General features: G+C 44.3%; 2 protein-coding genes across 11 annotated transcripts in view; one reads left to right on the plus strand and one right to left on the minus strand.

The window, feature by feature from the left end:
* Window positions 1–15,875, plus strand: part of mapk8ip3 (mitogen-activated protein kinase 8 interacting protein 3) — a 33,214-nt gene extending 17,339 nt beyond the window's left edge. For 4 of the 9 annotated variants that reach the window (XM_061845342.1, XM_061845343.1, XM_061845345.1 and 1 more), the window contains 18 exons: window positions 2,223–2,279; window positions 2,369–2,539; window positions 3,491–3,650; window positions 4,833–4,883; window positions 5,391–5,480; window positions 6,282–6,437; window positions 7,277–7,442; window positions 7,569–7,766; window positions 7,876–8,059; window positions 8,118–8,237; window positions 8,785–8,865; window positions 9,944–10,011; window positions 10,291–10,439; window positions 10,519–10,690; window positions 10,847–10,960; window positions 13,441–13,605; window positions 14,623–14,769; window positions 14,862–15,875. In XM_061845342.1, the coding sequence (XP_061701326.1) occupies window positions 2,223–2,279; window positions 2,369–2,539; window positions 3,491–3,650; window positions 4,833–4,883; window positions 5,391–5,480; window positions 6,282–6,437; window positions 7,277–7,442; window positions 7,569–7,766; window positions 7,876–8,059; window positions 8,118–8,237; window positions 8,785–8,865; window positions 9,944–10,011; window positions 10,291–10,439; window positions 10,519–10,690; window positions 10,847–10,960; window positions 13,441–13,605; window positions 14,623–14,769; window positions 14,862–14,986 (2,374 nt within the window). In that variant the 3' untranslated portion in view covers window positions 14,987–15,875. Of the gene's footprint in view, window positions 1–2,222; window positions 2,280–2,368; window positions 2,540–3,490; window positions 3,651–4,832; window positions 4,884–5,390; window positions 5,481–6,281; window positions 6,438–7,276; window positions 7,443–7,568; window positions 7,767–7,875; window positions 8,060–8,117; window positions 8,238–8,784; window positions 8,866–9,943; window positions 10,012–10,290; window positions 10,440–10,518; window positions 10,691–10,846; window positions 11,010–12,548; window positions 12,588–13,440; window positions 13,606–14,622; window positions 14,770–14,861 lie in introns of those variants that run through there. The other 5 variants (XM_061845344.1, XM_061845350.1, XM_061845349.1 and 2 more) reach the window with 3 other exon arrangements.
* nme3 (NME/NM23 nucleoside diphosphate kinase 3) lies at window positions 15,805–19,492 on the minus strand. 2 transcript variants are annotated; one of them, XM_061845354.1, is made up of 6 exons: window positions 19,312–19,492; window positions 18,733–18,851; window positions 18,127–18,257; window positions 17,928–18,029; window positions 17,679–17,791; window positions 15,805–16,868 (listed from the first exon to the last, which is right to left on the minus strand). In XM_061845354.1, the coding sequence occupies exons 2-6, from the start codon at window positions 18,776–18,778 to the stop codon at window positions 16,751–16,753; spliced, it is 510 nt and encodes a 169-aa protein (XP_061701338.1). In that variant the 5' UTR covers window positions 18,779–18,851; window positions 19,312–19,492; the 3' UTR covers window positions 15,805–16,750. The 2 variants fall into 2 exon arrangements, with proteins under 2 accessions (XP_061701338.1, XP_061701339.1); XM_061845355.1 differs by having other exon boundaries at window positions 15,805–16,865; window positions 19,312–19,481.
* Window positions 19,493–20,086: the final 594 nt, after the last annotated feature.

Consider the following 20,086-nt stretch of genomic DNA (forward strand, 5'->3'; position numbering starts at 1 on the left):
AGGATTTGATTCTGATAAAAGTTGACTTCAAATGTGTATTTTTCGTAAAGTGGGAAAGCGTCTCTGTCCTCAAATCCGTTATGACTACACAAACAATAATACAACATTAATAATAAAAGACGAACATAATGTGTGTACATCTGAAAATGAGTTGCAAACAAGCAAGCAGTAATCCTTCTCTTATTCACTGACAAAACTTGTTCAAGTACATGCTTTACAATTTTTCTCTTAGCTGTTTTTGACTCTTTTTGTTGCATGACAGTTAAAAAGTGAAAAGCAAGGAGTCTTCATGCTAAGTGATTCACTAATTCACGTCTCCATACTACTTTATCACTCATCATTAGTTCTTGTTTGGCTATTGTTTTCTTTTGTTGCAAGATTAGCAGTAGTTGATTTTGCATCTTTCAATTCTACGACCCCTGCGACATTAATGATTTTACTTAAATATTGCTTGTACAGTGTTCCCTTGCTATTCTCAGGGGACAGTTGCTACGAAAAATGAAAATTCGTGATTAGTTGATGCTACCCTAAGAAGATTTATAATTACCTCTAGATGCCACAAGTACGACATGTACTGACCGGTGTGACGGTCTGAGCGCTCCCCCGTCCTGAAAAGTCTCCTTGTGATGAATGGACGTGCGTTACTAACAGGGGAACTCTGGGTACGTAGCAGATACTTATGGCCCCGTCACACCATGACGTTCTGGTCAGCTTTCTATAGCGTTTGAGAAAACGTTGGTAGTCGCCCATAGTCGCCGGGATAGCATCAGAAGAGCATTGTTTGAACGCTAGTGAACGTCAATGATCGCTGGGAATCGGCGGAGAACGGCGGTCCGGAAAAAAAGTTTTGAACATGCACAAAAGTTCTCACCGAGACCAGCGTTCATCAACGTTTAATTTTAAATGCTGCAGAACGTTCAAGAACATTCGTGGAACGTTTTACTAAGGTTCGCCGAGTGTTGCACGCGTTTGGCTATCGTTAGTCAGTCGTTACTCTAGCGTTACTTGGTTGTTGCTTAATCGTTTGCTTTGCAGTGAACCACTCACTGACGACCTGTCAACGACCACTGAACAATCCCCGAGCGCACACAGCGTGTAACTAAAGTCAAACAAACGTCCTTTGGCGTCCATTGAGGGTCATTTGTGTGTTTCCCGAACGTCCATGCATATGGGTATATAAACCGATGCTTTTCATTCTTACTTGCAGCGCTAGTTGCTGAAGTCCGCTTCCCACCTTTTTTTCGTTTAAGCAGCATGATGCTGACTGTTCAAACTCACCAGAACAACTGAAGTGAGTATGAAATTGCCAACGTTTTCGTTCCCGTTCCACTGTAAAAATTACACGCCAGCAAAAGGCTATTCTGTCGTTATTCACCCGTTTAGTCACACGCTCAACACGCTCGTCTGACGTTGACACATCGGTCGTCACGCGCCAGAGATACGTTAGCATATGCTAATGGTTTTTAGGGGTATCTTATTTGGTCGCTGTTACACGCTTCTCGTGCGTTAGACACACGTTAGTCATGCGTTAGACACACATTAATCACACGCCAGATGTGTCATCCTCATTTGAGAACGCTGAAAAATAGAACGATTGAAATGTTCAGAGAACGTTGACCAGAACGTCATGGTGTGACGGGGCCATTACTGGGAAATCTCCCGGTCTCATAGTTCCCCTTCTTCCACATAGTGGGAGCTAACATACATTGTAACCTAACCCTAACCTATCCTTAAAACAAAAGTTAATAAAAAAAGAAAAAAGAAAAGATATACACATGTATGTACGTTCACTGTCTTTCTGAGACATCCATAGCAATCCTGAACACTCGGCGACAACTTGTTGAATGGCACATGTTGAAGCACGGATGGGAATGTTTCAGAATGGCCGGAAGTTTACAAAAAATATGCGCATGCGCATTACTCACAAAGAGACTTTGCAGCACCGGGAGCGCTCAGACCGTCAGACCTGCTCAACTAATTCGTAGATTCATCGGCGCCAAAATGTCACAAGAAAAGTATTATGTACAAGACTACAACGAAATTGGTCACTTTTTTTAGCCAATAAAGGAGGGTAGGCTAAAAATATTCTGTGAACACTGTATTGTAAATATAGGTTGATGATGAATAAAATAATTATCTCCAAAAATAGATTCTGTTGATTTTTTTAAACGTCCACTTATCTTTATATTTATATGTGTATATGTATATTTTCCCGCCCCCAGGGCTTCCCGCGAGAGTCCTGCAATACAGGAGAAAAAGAAGTCAACCATCTGGCAGTTGTAAGTTTCTGCTTGAAACAAACCTGTTTTTAGTCGCCCCCCCCAAACAAAACGGGAAACAAAATGACAACATCTATGCATCCCTCCAGCTTTGCGCGTCTCTTCAGTTCATCGTCCAGTCCTCCGCCTGTCAAGCGTCCGTACTACAGCGTCAACATTCACTACAAGTCGCCCTCACCGGCGGGCTTCCCCCAGCGCCGCAGCCACACCATGTGCCAGATCTCCACCTCCAACCGCACGTTGGAGTTCTTCCCAGAAGAGTGAGCGCGCGCCACTGGCTTCCTCCCTCTCCGTGTTAACGCCTCGCCGCTTTGCTCGCTTTAGCTGGCTTAAATCGCCTCACGCACGACAAAGATGAAAACACGTGAATTACGGTCACCCCCCCCCCCCCCCAATTCATCGCGGGAGTTCATACTACGCACATCCACCCACAAAATTATCAGTAAATTATCAGTGACGGGCCATGCATTTTGTACCTGGGCCTTTAGTAAGGCCTTGTCTGACTCCACACACTGTTTTTCATACTCCCATTACCACCTCACAATTACAGAAACCATCACAAAAATTCAACACAATGTCACGCAGAATAATTTTTAAAATTTTAATCAAACTGCTATCTTTACAAGAGATGCTGATTAATAACTATCAATGTGTACAGAATGTTTTGCTCTGACCAACCAATCAGAGGATAGAAAAACGCGATGTCATCGGCGCCCAATGATGCAGGCCCGTGAACACGAATTTGAAAATCTGATTGGTGAAAGAAACTACCATTGGATGTGGAGTTTAAACTGCCTTTGTCAGCATGACTGGGCAGATTTACATTATTGGAAATAAATAAATACACGGAACAAGTATTGTAATTTCGGTTGTAAATGTAGTGAGCGTTTTGGTCAACAGAGAAGCCCTTGTTCACCCTGACGTCCAAGCCCTGTAAAATGTCTCTTCCGCACATTGAATTCACATTGTAAACAGAATTTTTAAACACGTAACTCTTTTTCAACGCAAAAAAACTTGTATATGTTTAGCATACCCCAATAGGTGAGGCGTGATATCGTGGGGGATTACTGTATCGTATAATAGAAGGCAAGGCCAATTGCAAGACATCTTCATGTGTGCGGCTTGCTGCTGGCTGCCTCCTAACGCTTGGCTTTCTCTCTCCTCGCTCCCCCCCCAAAAAAAAAACCCTCTTACCTCGCCGCTGCTTCCAGACTGGCCAGTAACGGTGTTGCGTCTCTCCTCAGTGACTCGGCACTGTTGGCCCGCCGAGAGCAGCGGCGGGAACAGTACCGGCAAGTGCGCGAGCACATGCGCCGCGACGACGGCATCATGCAGGCCTGTGGCTGGAGTGTTCCGCCACGTTTCAAACAGGTACACAGGTCACCCCGACCCGCGTGACCCCAGATCTTTCTGGTCATGATCAAGATGAATTTGCGGCCGCGACCGTTGAGACTGCAGTGCTGCAAATAATTTTAGTTAAGATTTCCCGTAGTTGCCCTTTCCTACCAGATTTATACCATGTTACCTTTGGAAATGAGGGATGAAGATGTACATAATGGCCCCGTCACACCATGACGTTCTGCTCAGCGTTCTGTAGCGTTTGAGGAAACGTTGGTAGTTGCCCATGGTCGCCGGGATAGCGCCAGAAGGGCATTGTTTGAACGCTAGTGAACGTCAATGATCGCTGGGAATCGGCGGAGAACGCCGGTCCGGAAAAAAAGTTTTGAACATGCACAAAAGTTCTCACCGAGACCAGCGTTCATCAACGTTTAACGTTCAAGAACATTCGTGGAACGTTTTACTAAGGTTCGCCGAGCGTTGCACGCGTTTGGCTATCGTTAGTCAGTCGTTACTCTAGCGTTACTTGGTTGTTGCTTAATCGTTTGCTTTGCAGTGAACGACTCGCTGGCGACCTGCCAACGACCACTGAACAATCCCGTAGCGCACACAGCGGGTAACTAAAGTCAAACGAACGTCGTTTGGTGTCCATTGAGCGTCATTCGAGTGTTTCCTGAACTTCCATGCATATGGGTATATAAACTGATGCTTTGCATTCTTACTTGCAGCGCTAGTTGCTGAAGTCCGCTTCCCACCTTTTTTTCGTCTAGGCAGCATGATGCTGACTGTTCAAACTCACCAGAACAACTGAAGTGAGTATGAAATTTCCAACGTTTTGCTTCCCGTTCCACTGTAAAAATTACACGCCAGCAAAACGCTATTCTGTCGTTATTCACCCGTTTAGTCACACGCTCAACACGCTCGTCTGACGTTGACAAATCGCTCGTCGCGTGCCAGTGATACGTTAGCACATGCTAATGGTTTTTAGGGGTATCTTATTTGGTCGCTGTTACACGCTTCTCGTGCGTTAGACACACGTTAATCACACGCCAGATGTGTCATCCTCATTTGAGAACGCTGAAAAATAGAACGATTGAAATGTTCAGAGAACGCTGACCAGAACGTCATGCTGTGACGGGGCCATCAACTACCTACTGGAGCGGTTCAGTCCATTGACAATATGAGAGTCTTGAGACTAACGCTGGTCTCCCACAGACTGGCGGTCAGACGGACAGCGCTCAGGACAGCCAGCTGAAAAGACAACAGGCAAGTAACACCAACAGAGTCTCGGCTTGAGCGTCCATTTAACACGCATCCCTACGGCGCTGACCTATATAACAGGAGAGCCACCGACGTGCTGACCAAAGCGGGGACACAAATATTTCTCATTACTGTTTGCCTCGTGTTCAACCGTTCAATGTTTGAGCTGAATGGCCAAATTCACAATAGGTGTTTGATCCACTTGAAATCCATGCTATTATTACCACCATCTTTATTCTATACAAATATTGTTTACATATTGGGATATTTGCGTCCTCTTGGTCACTCAGTCCAACACAAAGTGAGGAATCAGGATCAAATATGAGTTTTTAATGAATACAAACCAAACAAAGTAGTTATTTAAGTAGAATTTTTCTCGAATGCCTCCAAGTTTTCTTTTTTGTTGCTGTTGTTATCCTGTCCAGCAACCCAGAATGTGTTTGAAGAGGAGCCACACAACCAATGTTTATTCATTTTTATTTTTCTGGCCCACTTGCCAACTTTTGCTTTTAGACCAACAGTGAGAAAGAGGACAATCGCATGAAGAACGTTCCTGTCCCGGTGTACTGTCGACCCTTAGTTGAGAAAGACCCCAACAGAAAGGTAAGAAGTTCTTTTTTGATTTTTCTAAATTAACTACACCCTAATGAAATTCACACACTGCACTCTGCAGGAGATCACAGGCATAGAATTGCAGGTTGGCAGAGATTGATAATAAAGCAATCTTCACGAAGGCTGGACAGCCGTGATGATGCTTGAGAATTTCATAAAAGGAAGAATTACACGTACAGTGGTGCCTTGACTTTTATCTTGGTCATTTTTATCTATCTATCTATATCTATCTATCTATCTATCTATCTATCTATCTATCTATCTATCTATCTATCTATCTATCTATCTATCTATCTATCTATCTATCTATCTATCTGTTACATTGCGAGCCAAAATTTTAATTACGATCGAGATTGAGCAAAGCTGCTGCTTGAAAGATCTACATAAATAAATAAATATTTGTTTTATAATGTATTTATTTATTTGTTATCCTCTTTTGCTCTGTTCTATTCTTTTCCCATAAAATGGAATGTTATTTTTAATTATTATAAACATGAAGCATTTTTTGTGGTTTTTTTTTTTTGGGGTGGGGGAGCTCCAACAAATTTTTAGTTTTTTTTTAATTTTAATTCACCATAGAGAAGAAAACTGCTCTGACGTACGACTAAATTGAGTTACAGGCTAGGTCACGAAACAAATTAAACTCTGAAGTCAAGGTATCACTGTTTTTAGAATAGATGAATGTCATACTGGTTCAGGGAGAATGACTTCAAATGTTCCACGTAGATTTTTTTTTAATTTTTATTTTTTTAATGGCCTCACTGATTATGGGCGTCTTTGTGGCTGCCTCAGCTGTGGTGTGCAGCTGGAGTGGACCTGGCAGGATGGAGAGCCACCAGCCAGGAGTCTGGACCACTTCAAGCGGTCCCCAGTGGCAGTGACCCCCTGCAAGCGGAGGAGATTGACGGAAGCAAGAAGAGCAACCACAACTCTCCCGAGAAGAGGAAGGTGAGCCTGCGACCCATCATTGCCTCTCAGTTGATCTGCAGTGGGTAAAAGTAGATTTTTCAGATATCTCTACCGGAGTAGTTATATTTTGGAGAACCTTGTACTTTTTTTTTCTCTCTCTCCATTTGAAAACAGATATCTGCACTTTGCACTTTGTCAAATTTGGCTTGTTAGTTTTTTGTTTTTTTTTTTTCAACCTCCGTGGACGATGTTGCAATATAAAAAGACAAAGAGACAGATGTAAACGTTAACTTCAGTTGACAACTTGTGGCCTTAAACGCCAGGTGTCAAACACAAGGCCCGGGGGCCACATACGGCCCATCACATGACTTTATGTGGCAAATCATGTGTGCCAACTTCCATGATTCTTGTGAAAATCTGTACCAAAATTTGAAATTGTCATATGTCCAAAATAACATTGAGATATTACAACCATTTTTGCATTACCAAACATGAGCAATTGTTGAAAAACCCATTTCCCTTGATTTCTGATTCCCAAAATAGACAACATAGCAAAGCTATGCGATCACATTATCTTGATAGATAAAAAAAACAAAAAGTGGCATGCAAAATGATTTTTTTTTCTTCTTCATGTCAGTACAAGCACTGTGCAAGTTAATAAAACAAGGAAATTATGGATAACTGTGGCAAGTTATCAGAATGGGTATTGCACATAACTTGGCATTTCCACTTTACAAACTCTATACTATTTTACCCAAGTACCGGAATAGAATCACAACTTGTACTCGTACCTTCAAATATCTCTACATTTCTTGAAGTAGAGAGTGAGTATTTGTACCACCCGCGGCCGAGCCTCTAAGGCTCTTCTCCTCCTGCAGTCCAAGGAGCTGCAGGAAACAGACAGCATGAGCAGCCGCGTGTGGATCCTCACCAGCACGCACTCCGCCAGCAAGGTGGTGATCATCGATGCCAACCAGCCGGGCTCGCTCGTCGACCAGTTCAACGTCTGCAACGCTCACGTGCTCTGCATCTCTAGTGTGCCAGGTGAAGATCACAGCTCACGCCATCAACTGGTTCCATTCTCCAAAAAACAGTTCAATATGATAAAATAGAATAGAAAGCAATGAAGTGGTTTAGTGTTTGAACTTTTTGGTGCGTGCGCCTGTGCAGCTGCCAGTGAAAGCGATTATGCGGCTGGTGAGATCGTGTTGGATCCGGGTGGTGGTGGTGCAGGGGGTGGCGAGAACAGCGGCAGCGTGGAGGGTATGTTGGCTGGTATCACGCTAGTGGGTTGCGCCACTAACTGCAGTGTTGCCCGTAGCAACTGCTCCTCACGCACTGACACTCCCATAATGGACAAAGGACAAGGTGGGCACCCCCTGAATGCACCCTTACATTTGCATTTAACCATGGAGAGGTGAGACCGTGTCGGCTCCGCCAGGCGTCATGTTAATTTTGTCACGATGTTGCGCTGTAGCGCCTGTCGCGCCCCCTGCAAGTGGCAAGATTCACTCGGCCCAGTCCGCTGAGGAGGCCACGGAGGCCACCGAAGTTCCCGAGTCGACATCCGGTCACGCGGAACTCGGGTCCGCACCTTCAGGACCGTTCATGGAACACGTGTTCACCGATCCGCCGCCTCGTCCAGCAGACACCACTGACAGGTACAATCAAAGTGCGTCAGCGAGGAGACGGAACTCTGCAAACTGTCCTTGCACGCAGGGCCGCTGGTCAGCCCAAAGAAGAGACGTCAGTACCTCCAGAGATGGAAGATGGTGTTGAAGAGTCCAAGAATTACACCAGCATGGCACCCACCATGTGGCTCGGGGCCCAGAACGGCTGGTAAGCAAGCAACTGTTATTGTATTTTCCGGACTATAAGGTGCACTGCAGTATAAGGCGCACCTTCAATGAACGGCCTATTTCAAAACTTTTTCATATATAAGGTGCACCGCATTATAAGGCGCATAGAATAGACGCTACAGTAGAGGCTGGGGTTACATTATGCATCCATTAGCTGGAGCTGCACTAAAGCCTCAATATTGATCCATATGTAAGGCGCACCGTATTATAAGGCGCATATAAAATGAAAGGCTTTTAGGTGCGCCTTATAGTGCGGAAAATACGGTACATCAAAACAGAGCTTTTCATGATAATCTTCTAATGCATTGCATATTTTAATCAATGAAGACTAATTTTGGCTTACATGTTTACCATACACTACATCAAACATGATAAGCGTAGGAAAAGGATGTGATGGGATAGTGAGCAAGTTTCGTATTCGTATTTTTTTTTTTTATACACAAACGTCTTCCACTTCTGTGACCGTTGCTCCAATGAACCATGTCTAAGAATTTGTGTTTCTCTGACTTTTCTCTATCACCCTCCAGGCTTTATGTTCACTCTGCGGTTGGCAACTGGAAAAATTGTCTCCACTCCATCAAACTCAAAGACTCGGTGCTCAGCCTGGTGTAAGAGACTCATCATTTCTCTCTTTGATGGTTTAGAGCGGGAGTCGGGAACCTATCGCGAGGCACACCTGGCTCTTTTGGTGTTTGCGTATGGCTCGCAGAGCCCTCATAACCACATACTGTATACTGCAGGGGTGCTCAATGTGTCCTCGATCACGAGGACGTTCTGGTTGATCGCGTGACTGCAACGCTTTGCCACCGTGCCGCCCCGACAACATATTCTTTAGAATTTGTTTCTAAAAGTGGGTCCCAAATTAGAAAAATGTAGGAATCGGCAGATAACAGTTGAGTTGCGGTGCTGTAACGACGTGGAACCTTGTGTGTTTTTGACTTGTCCTGCTAACAAATTGAGGCGAATTTCATTGATTGATTCCATTTGTAAACATCATCGTCTGTTTTTGTTTTCCGGTCAGATTTTGTTTCCACGCGTGCTCGTGCCATCGTCAATCAAGAATTGTGCTTCTGACACTAAATATTGTTGGAAAAAAGTGTTATCGTGAGCCGTTGCTATTTTTGTTTGATTGATGGCAACATTTTTTTTTTTTAGATTAACATAGGGCGACCTAGTGGTGGTTCAGCTGGAAAGCGTTGGCCTCACCGTTCTGAGGACCCGGGTTCAATCACAGCCCTCCCTTGTGTGGAGTTTGCATGTTCTCCCTGTGCTTGCGTGGGTTTCCTCAGGGCACTCCGGTTTGCTCTCACATCCCAAAAATATGCAACATTAATTGGACACTCTAAATTGCCCATAGGTGTGATTGTGAGTGCGGCTGTTTGTCTCAATGTGCCCTGTGATTGGCTGGCGACCAGTTCAGGGTGTACCCTGCCTCCTGCCTGTTGACAGCTGAGATAGGCTCCAGCACTCCCGCGACCCTCGTGAGGATAAGCGGCTATGAAAATGGATGGTTGGATTAACATACATTAAGAATGTTGACCGTATTACTGCAGCTCACTATTAGTTCATTTTGGGTAAATACTGCAAATGAAAACACACAAAAAATGTTGAATGCGAATGTTGCCATGTGAGTAGTTGTCAAAATTTCTCCAAAGTTTTTTTTTTCTTTCCCCCTCACCATTGCAGGCACGTGAAGGGTCGTGTTCTGGTGGCCCTCGCTGACGGGACCCTTGCCATATTCCACAGATCCGAAGGTAACGCTTACATGTCTTTTAAATGATTGTGTTTTCAGGTTTGCACCAGCACAAGAATTCATTGAAATTATGAGAGCGTTTATGCTTCTTTTTTTTTTTTTTTTTTTTTTTCCCAAGTTTATCTGCGACAGTTTACTTAAAGTGCTCCCAGTGGTGGGTTGTGCATTCCTCACCCTTCACTCGAGTAAACGTAGATGAGTGCTTATGGTAGTTTTTAGGCCAGCAGAGCAAGTCTTGCCTCTCCTGAGCGCTACGAATGAGTTTGTGGTCTTCATGCAGACGGCCAGTGGGATTTATCCAACTACCACCTGATGGACCTGGGCCGACCTCATCACTCCATCCGCTGCATGGCGGTCGTCCACGATAAAGTGTGGTGCGGCTACAAGAACAAGATCCACGTCATTCAGCCCAAAAGCATGCAGATTGAGGCGAGTTTGCTCCTTCTCTTCCGCCGTGTGCTGTATAAAAACCCGTCGTCACGTGTCCCGCCGCCGCCTCCCCTGACAGAAGTCCTTCGACGCCCACCCTCGTCGGGAGAGCCAGGTGCGCCAGCTGGCGTGGATCGGCGACGGCGTGTGGGTGTCGATCCGGCTAGACTCCACGCTGCGCCTCTACCACGCCCACACGCACCAGCACCTGCAGGACGTGGACATCGAGCCCTATGTCAGCAAGATGCTCGGTGAGGGGGCGTCTTTTGCCGAGATGATGCTCAATATGTAAAATATATGAGCTTGCATGGTAGTTTTATTGCACCTATAGCCAGCAAAATCATGATATTCAATTTTTGTGAATCCTCTGATCACATTCCGCTTGAATCGCAACTTGTGATCCGCAGGCACCGGCAAGCTGGGCTTCTCATTCGTGCGCATCACGGCTCTTCTGATTGGTGGAAATCGCCTGTGGGTGGGAACTGGAAATGGGGTGATCATCTCCATCCCGCTGACAGAGAGTGAGTGTCAGTCGCACACAGCCTTCATGCCATTTGCATCAAACGTGCGGTAGGAAATTGACTGGGTGGGGGGCACTTTGAGTCACTGGCAGCAGCTCTTTACATTTTTGGGGCCTTACAAATTTTCTTTTGTCATTTGTTTGTTGTGAGTTATTGTGCGTCTTGACATCATGTAGCTTCTGAAATCAAGAAAATTTGGCTTGGCTTTCTAAATTCCAGCTTGAGTTTTTGATCACTTCCCTTCACGGCAAAATCGCTTTTGTATCAAATCAGTCACATGACCCGAGCAGTCTTCCCCAACCTTTCTTGAGACAAGGCGCATATTCGACATCAGGTAACAAAAAATGTTTGCATATAGAAAGAACCACAATTTTTAACTAATTAAAGGACTTGAGTCATTTTACACACCGGAGGTTGCACTAAGGTAATTCCCGGCCTAGAGCGCGCACTTGGTTATAAGCCTCACCGAGTACATTTGTAAAGGAAATACCATTTGGTACATACATACACTGCAGATGTGTAAAAGCTGCAAGTGCCCACATTGAAACCCACATTGAAATATTTACAAAGAAAGACGGTATACAGAAAGAGTTTAACGCCACGCTAGCGCTGCGCTGACGCTAAAGGTAACAGGGGCGGTTAAAACTTACCGGTAAATATCACTGAAACACGTCAGTAATACAGCAGCAACACGCTAGCAGAGCGGTAACGCCAGCGCAGCGCTAACAGGACTGGTAAAAGTCACTCCCTCGGCACATAAATTCCACCGGTCTCATTCTTACCTTTTCCGCTCGAGTGCCCCCTTGCGGCTGTTAGAAAAAAATGCACAAATTAGCCGCATCACCGCATAAACCGCAGGGTTGAAAGCGTGTGAAAAAATTTGCGGGTGGTCGGTTCATTCAGGTTCATTAGAATAGATTAGCATTTGAATTTATTCTCATTTTTGCAGTTTAGTGGTTGTCTGAAGACACCAAACTAGATGCAGGAGCAAAATAAATAACAAAAAAACAACTACCTTAGACTTAAAAAAAAATAAAATAAAAACTAAAAAGGGAAATGTGAATGTATGCTTGAAAGTTAAGACATTTTTGTAGTACAGGGCGTTAGAACGAGTACAGTGATGTACTGTAAATGATAAAATAATAAACACAATAAGAGTGTGGTCAAATGAACGAGAATCTCAAAATAAATATTCAATCATTTACTGCACGGGTTAGCCTCACTATATTATGAATCTCATTCATTTGATTAAAAAACTGAATTAATTAGTGCAATATTATGCAAAATAGGGTTGTGGTTTTATTAGTTAAACGCAAAGATCCACCCAGCATCCTTAATTTGTATTTTTCTATCAAGCAGAAGCAGTTTAAATCAATTCACATTCAATGTAAAGTCTATTTTTAGAAATAACCCACATTTGAAAAGTAATCAAAGATTTATTCCACTTCAAAAGGCCGTCCATGTTGGGTTTCCCTTCTCCCCCGGACAGTCTGGGTTCTAACTATTTCTGCTACTCTACGTTCTCATCTGCTCTCTTTCCTCCTCCTCTTCGTCCTCCTCCTCTTCATCCTCCTCCTCTTCGTCGTAGCGGTGGTCCTTCACCGGGGACAACTCCTGGGTCTGAGGGGTAAGTGGGGGCGCTCCTTCCTCCCGCTCCCGACCCTCCTCTTCACCTGCCTTTGTGACCCTTTAACAACCAACAAAGAAAGTGACATACAATACTTGCAAAAAACAAACAAAAAGAAAACTTGCACTCACCCTTTCCCGGTGGACCTCATTTGGCCTTTTCTGGATGTACGAATGTAGCTTTGCAACTGCTTCAGTGCTGCTCGTTGTGCAAAAGTATGTCAACGTTGAGCGGATGAGCGTTCAAAACTTTACAGATGGTCAAATGAAATTCACCTGGAAAGGTCGAAGTGCGGTTTAGAACTGGAAAGCTCAGCATCCCTAACTTTTACTGAGTGCTGTATCTGCAGGGCCCTTTTTTAAAAAATTGTTGTCGAGTATAACCTTTTTGGAGCTCATTGTCTATAACAATTAATTTGATATTTCAAACCATGTCAGCTTTCTAACATGCTAAGTAAAACGAACAAAAAGAAGGTCAATGCTACGCAGCACGGCAGCATTGACCACAAAGCGTGTTATTAGCATGCTGATGTTAGCATTCGGCTCCAGCGATGCTAAAGGTCGGGATCTCTTGAAGGTGGTTGTTTTTGATTTCCGCCAGAAATTCACGGCACTCCCTCGGTGGCTGGTTGCTTTGCATGCTTTTTTTGTTTGTTTTTTTGCCACATTGTGGTGATGATGATGATGACCTCTCGGGGACATGCTGCTGTGGCTTCCATCTATTGCATGCGGAACGTGCGGAAACCCATCACTCTTAATTTGTCGTTACTTCATTTAAGTTAGTGTACTGTATGTCAACTTTTTCAGCCTCACATTGGCAATTTTGTTTTCTCCCCCTCTTTCAATTTTTTCAGCCAATAAGGTATCCCCGACATCTTCCGGGGGAGTGATCCACGTGTACGGCGACGACGGCTCCGAGAAAAGCAACGGCAGCTTCATCCCCTACTGCTCCATGGCTCAGGCCCAGCTCTGTTTCCACGGACACCGCGATGCTGTCAAGTTCTTCGTCACAGTACCTGGTGGGCCTAAGTCTCGCTCTCTTGTCGGTCGAGCATGCAAACGTCGCAGCGAATGCTTTTGATTTTCAAATTTCACACGGTATGTCTCAAAGGCCATTTACATGTTATAAACGAGGGGTGCTCAATGCGTCGATGTTGATCGCGAGGTAGTCTCGGTCGAGCGCGGGACGGCGTGCCGAAAAAAAAAAAAGATGTCAGTGAATGTTCCCTCCATTGGTTTCTTTTAGGCAGCACACGGAACTTTCTCCGACAACGACCGCTGCTCCGCCACACTCTCTTTTTCCTAGTTTACCTTACACCCCCCACCCCTTGCTCTTAAAGGCGTACACTCATAATTACAAATTGTGTCAAATCAATGTGTTTTATAATGACAGCGTCCACCACCGCTGCTTTAGTTAGCAACACAGTATGGGCAACGTAGAGCGAAGACAAGCTTGACATGCTGCTTATTTTTACTTTCTGTATTAATGGAGGAAGTTAAAAAAGAAATGCTGTTGTTGTAAGATCCAATGACTTTTTAAAAGTAGATCTTTGGGTAAAAAAAGTCTTTGCACCCCTGTTATAAACTGTAAAGGTGAGTGTCTTGTAACTGTTCTTGAGTATATTAGAACAATCTCACCACACACCAGCAACTCAAAATGTCACAAAAAGCATATATAGTACAGTGAAACACGACTGTTCACTAAGAGAAGAGACCGAGCAATGCATTTAAATAAGTTTACATGTGTTGAAAGCATGTGGCAAGGTCTCTTTTGTGCAGGTTTTCTAACGAGAATATTCAGTGAGATAAAGCGGGAATGCTGAAATGGTACCAAAAAATTTGCTTACTGAGTGCAAAATGCGGGTACGTGCAGTTAAACAAGAAGGCTGATGTACTCGCAGAAATAAAAGACAGACACACAGAGATATTAATTCATACTTTTTGGACCAATGAAGTCAAATCCAAACATTTTCCACTGCACACCTGACGGATCTCTGAAGTAACATGAGGTTCTTTTTTTGTTTTGTTTGTGAAAGGCAACGTTCTGGCCACACTGAATGGCAGCGTGCTGGACAGCCCGTCGGAGGGTCCTGGCTCCACGGCCCCTCCGGAGACCGAGGCCCAGAGCCTTCAGAATGTGTTGGTGCTCAGCGGCGGAGAGGGTTACATCGACTTCCGCATAGGTGAGCGTTCGCGAAGCCGCTCGAGTTAAACATCAGAGATGCAATTTGCATAATTTCAACACCCTTTTTTTTTTTTTTTTTCCCGTCCTCAGGGGACGGCGAGGATGACGAGACAGAGGAAGGCGAAAGCGACGGAGCCTCCCAGGTCAAACCTGCTTTGTGCAAGGCCGAGCGGAGCCACATCATCGTGTGGCAGGTGTCCTACATACCCGAGTGACGTCTCCCCCCTTCAGCCACTCAACACCCTGCGGTGGAAATCCCCGGTCATGTATCAGTCATCCCTCGGCTCTAAAAGCGTACGAGCTGCGCGTCATCCCTCGCGCCCAGTCAACTACTAACGTTAATTAATGCCTCGTACCTCGTCCTAATCTGCCTGCCATGCTGTTCCTGTCCCATCAAGGGCATTCTAAATATCATCGTGGGCCTTGTAACTCGGTTTCATAACTACCTCCCTGCCCCACTTATCTGTCGTGTAGTCACCCCTTCAAGCACTATTTCCTTCTATATCGTCCTGCATCACCCAACGGTTCCTCCTCTTCCTTTACGTTTGCTGCCCGGCGAACCCAAAATCGTTCTCAAAGCAGCTCAAAGCCACCCTGACAAAAAAAAAAAAAAAAATCCATCGTATGTACCAAAACCATCCCGAGATTGACGTCAAGATTATCTTCAAAGTTGCCGTCGGTCAAATTTCATCCATTACGATACTTGTAAGAATACATTTGCACTTGAATACAAAGTAATGACAAATGGATGGATTCAAAGGTGAAGGCATGTTTAAATGACGTTACCCTCCGTCAGAGATATTTATTGATAGAAACGTTTGATGGAAGGTCGGAGGTTATTGCGGTTCTTTAGGTGACCCGGAGCGGCTGGATTGTTGTCACTGTGTACAGGGTCGCCGTGAAGCCCTTCCTTTAGTCAAAAATTGAAATTCATGCATTGATCTCTGTGTGGATTCTAAAATATTAAATGTGTGCTGATAAACAGCAAAGTTAGTGCCTGTGCGTGTGTATGCATCTCACACACACAAATGCATCAAATGAGTGATGATATATTTTATTCGAGCAATTGCAAAACAAAATCAATCGTCCATCATCAAACAAAAATAAAGCAGGCTGGGTGTTTTATGTAATACAGTAATTTAAACAAAAAAGCACTGACAAAAAAAAAAATGTTCTGCTTTTTCACCAATGGATGTTTTCGATCAGGGGTTTCAAACTCGTTCTTGTCGTGGGCCACGTTGGAGTTCCGGTTTCCCTCCTCGGGCCATCATGACTGTGAAACCATCATAATCTTTGATCGCCTCATCATAATTTCAAATTTTGGCACAGATTTCAACAAAAATCTCGGGAGTTCATACACGTGATTTAGCTTTGTGGGCCACATAAAATCACGCGCCGGGGCGGATCTGGCCCCCGGGCCTTGAGTTCGACACCCGTGTTTTAGATATACCGCAAAGAACAAAATTCTGATAAAAGGCAAACATTGGCGTATAGTATCGCTGTTGCTGTTTGAATAAGACATTTGTTCCCAATCTTTTATTTTTTATGACATTCTTGCATTTTTTTCTTGTCTTCATGGTGCACTAATGATGGCGAACTCTGGAGTGAAGCTGAAAACTAAACGCTGCATACATCTCATTTGTTGAAAATTAGGTGACTACAATGTGCTCACAGCAAAAATGCACGAGCCATAGAGGGGGAAGTACATTTCAATACTTTAAACGGAATATTACAGAATAATATGGTGGTTTCATTCTAATTTTTTAGCATCTGTGAGACATTTCTTGTAGTCTTATTTAATAATAACAAAGTCGGAGTTTAATTGACGTCGTACGTCAGGTCTTCCTTCCCTCAATATTGAAGTATAAAAATAATTTTTTGTCAAAAAGCCGCAGGAAGTCCTCCGCTGACATCGGGACGAGCGACCCGACGGCAAAGCGTGACGATGAAGCTGAAAGGCAGCAGTGGTGTTTTTGTCCTCAGTAGATCCAGGGTGCGCTGTTCTGCTCCCACAGCTGGAGCTCGCCCTCCCTGAACCACAAGAAGATTTCCTTCTGGGCGCTCAGAACAGAATCGCTGCCGTGGATCACATTCCTGCTGACACGCACAACATCAGCGCGCTGGAGAATCGCTGTATTGATTAGGAGTTATTGCTCAGGATACTGTTATTTCTGGCCTATTAGCCGCGACTTTTTTCACACGCTTTCAACCCTGCGGTTTATGTGGTGATGCGGCTAATTTGTGCATTTTTCTAATGGCCGCAAGGGGGCACTTGAGCGGGAAAGATAAGAGTGAAACCGGTGGAATATATGTGCAGAGGAAGTGACATTTACCGGTCCGGTCCTGTTAGCGCTCTGTGTATTGTGTTTATGTTTTTTTTTTTTTTACCTGTTAGCACGGTGCTAGCGTTAGTGTTAGCACAGCGGCGGCGCTAGCGTTAAACTCTGTGTGTATCGTCTTTCTTTGTAAATATCTCGTGTTTCAATGTGGGCACTTGCGGCTTTTACACAGGTGCAGCGTATGTATGTACCAAATATCATTTCCTTTACAAATGTACTGGGTGAAGCTTATAACTGTAGGCCGGGAATTACGGTACATTCTTTTGCAGCTCCCATAGTCCTCACTCATACTCACAGATTACACCGACCACATGGCTGCAAACAAGAGAGTTGCTAGTTTGCAAAACCACAGTCAGCGTTGCTTAATTTGTGACTCATGCGGGGTGTGCTAAAAAGTACTATTTTGAAAACGATCGGAGGGACAGCTGAAAGGGGTTCTATATTTATGATCACAAAACCTTGTGTGCTGTCAATACCAGTGCGCCACACGCTCGCTAAGGACGCACATGCCAATTTTACTTACTTAACTTACTTACTAAACACTGAGTAAATTGTCAGTTGTTCTTACCTTCCCACATCTACGCAGAAGTCTCCACGAATGGTCCCAGGCAGAGACTCCGCTGGGTTGGTCTCGCCCAACATCTTGCGGGCGGTCTTGACTACATCGAGACCCTGCCACACCTGAATTAATACACAGCCACGTGGACATAATATTAAAACATTTCCTCAAAGCGGACATACATGTAGGCACAGCAACTTTAGATAGGTGGGAGGGAGTTGAGGGAGGGGTCCTTCAGGTACGGTGATAGCATCTCACCATGGCAACAACTGGACCAGACCTCATGTAGTGGATCAGTCCTTTGAAGAAAGGCTTGTTCCTCAGATCCCAATAGTGTTCCAGAAGAAGGTCCTCTGATGCCTGATAGTCGCACACACACACACACAGACTTGGTGTAAATAATAACAACAATAAAGCACTCCACGCTGTATGTATCTGCTCTGTTCTTTTCCGATACCTGCACAAGTTTGAGTGCCACCAGTTTGAAGCCTTTCCTCTCAAAGCGCTGTACGATTTTGCCAACCAGTTTCCGCTGCACGGCGTCTGGTTTTATAGCAATGAAGGTGCGCTCGTTCACACCTGTCCATCCTGCAAGATCGGCCACAAGAACGACAAGGTCACATGTTAGCATCGACATGACATGGGACACAGTTCTATGAAATCAATTTCAAAAAGGTCATTTTATCATTCAATAGTGAGGTCGAAAAGGCTTTTTTCGGCCCCATTGCAGCGTTTCTCATTCACAGTGCCGGTAGAGGACAGCACTAGTATTACAGTACATACAAGTTGTGTACAGTAACCCCACTTCCTTTCCTGTATTTTAACATGCCGTCACGCAGCCTTGTTTACGTTCACCATGGATACAGCTAGCTTCAAAATGGCCGCCACATCCCACAATGCAAGGCGGTTTTCAATGCCATTGCTGACTTCACCCAATGGGCTAACCGGACAAACGCTGCGGCGACCGTATGGCGTCAAAATGTGGACCTCTCGCCGTGACTGGCATTGGCGTGAATAATCACACGGTGACGAATTGTAAGGTATAAACGAATGTAGCACCAACCTGACTGGAAGATTTGAGAAAACAAAGAGAGAAAGAAGCATAACATGTTGCCGTGAGCGGCTGGGGCTGAGCACGCGCTTCCTTTGCTTTAGCGGAGAATGGCGGAAACGTGTTCAGTCCTGATAGAAAGATAAACCCATGAGTGTTAGTTCGACGTATTTGTATAATTTTAAAAAATAATCCACTCGTCAACATTATTTTTATATTAAATGAAGGTGCCGTAAGAAATTCTGTCGTTATCCAAGACATTAGTCTTGTAACACCGCAGCATATTTTCTCTATCTTCCAGGACCTCAACGTACTGTAAATTATATTTACAAAGCCCTGCTACAAAATTCATTCCATCCAGTTCTCTTGGATTCCACACGCACCCCACAATGACAATCATTTGGTTACATTACAATATTTAAAAAAAATACACCTCTGTAAGTCTCAAACTTCCACAGTTGGCAGTGCGTGTCAGAGCACAAGTCAAAAGAATTGTCTGTAGACCTCAGAGACAGGATTATTTCGATGCACAGATCTGGGAAACAATAATAATAATAATGTACTGTTGAAGGGCCCAACGAGCACTGTTACCTTAATCCATTGATAATCTATAAATGGAAGTTCAAAACTACCACGACTCCTCCACGGAAGTAGATTAGTGCCACCAGGGTTTCAATTTGAAATGCCACAGAAAACAGGATTTGAATTTGAAATGTAAAGTAATGACGTTTTCAATAGTTGTATTTCAGTGTAACTTTTCAAAGTGAACAAGTCAACTGGCTACAATTCGGTGTCTAAAATTCACCTGCTGCGCCACCAGGCAGGGTTACTTGGCGAGAACCAAACAGCCAGCCAATCGCAGTTACGCTTTCTTAGTATGTGACGTCACGTGAGTAAGAGAGCGTAACTGCGATTGGCTGGTGGGACAGACGTGAATTTTAGACACCGAATTGTAGCAACTATTGAAAATGTGATCACTTTACATTTCCAATTCAAATCCTGGTGGCACTTATCTACTTCCATACTCCTCTAGTTGTCCACCTTTCAGACAAGAGAGAGAAAACTTAATTTAGGGAGCTGACCAAGAACCCCAATGGTTACTGTGAGCACTTCACCAAAGAAACTTTGCAAGTTGTATTTTTTTATTACTTGAAATCAGTCGTTTAGGTATTATTTTGCACTAGAAAAATGTTAAACGTGAATGATAGTCCTTGCATTACTTACCCAAAATTAGTCTTGACTGTGTGGACCCTGCCTCAAAGTCAACTGGGGGAAGGTTCCAGCTCTCCCGACCACAACCAAGAAAATCAGCGTATTAAAATCTACGAATTTCCATTCATCTCCTGAAAATGGTCACTTTTGAAGT

This window comes from Syngnathoides biaculeatus, chromosome 16 (assembly GCF_019802595.1).
Source record: "Syngnathoides biaculeatus isolate LvHL_M chromosome 16, ASM1980259v1, whole genome shotgun sequence".
Lineage (NCBI taxonomy): Eukaryota > Metazoa > Chordata > Actinopteri > Syngnathiformes > Syngnathidae > Syngnathoides > Syngnathoides biaculeatus.

Bases quoted from the DNA above. Each gene is read 5' to 3' on its own strand.
- nme3 (XM_061845354.1), bottom strand. From the start codon at position 18,778: ATGTTATGCTTCTTTCTCTCTTTGTTTTCTCAAATCTTCCAGTCAG. The intron at 18,030-18,126 runs GTATCGGAAAAG...TGCGACTATCAG, and splicing joins TGGCACTCAAACTTGTGCAG to GCATCAGAGGACCTTCTTCT. The intron at 17,792-17,927 runs GTGAGATGCTAT...GTATTAATTCAG, and splicing joins CTGGTCCAGTTGTTGCCATG to GTGTGGCAGGGTCTCGATGT.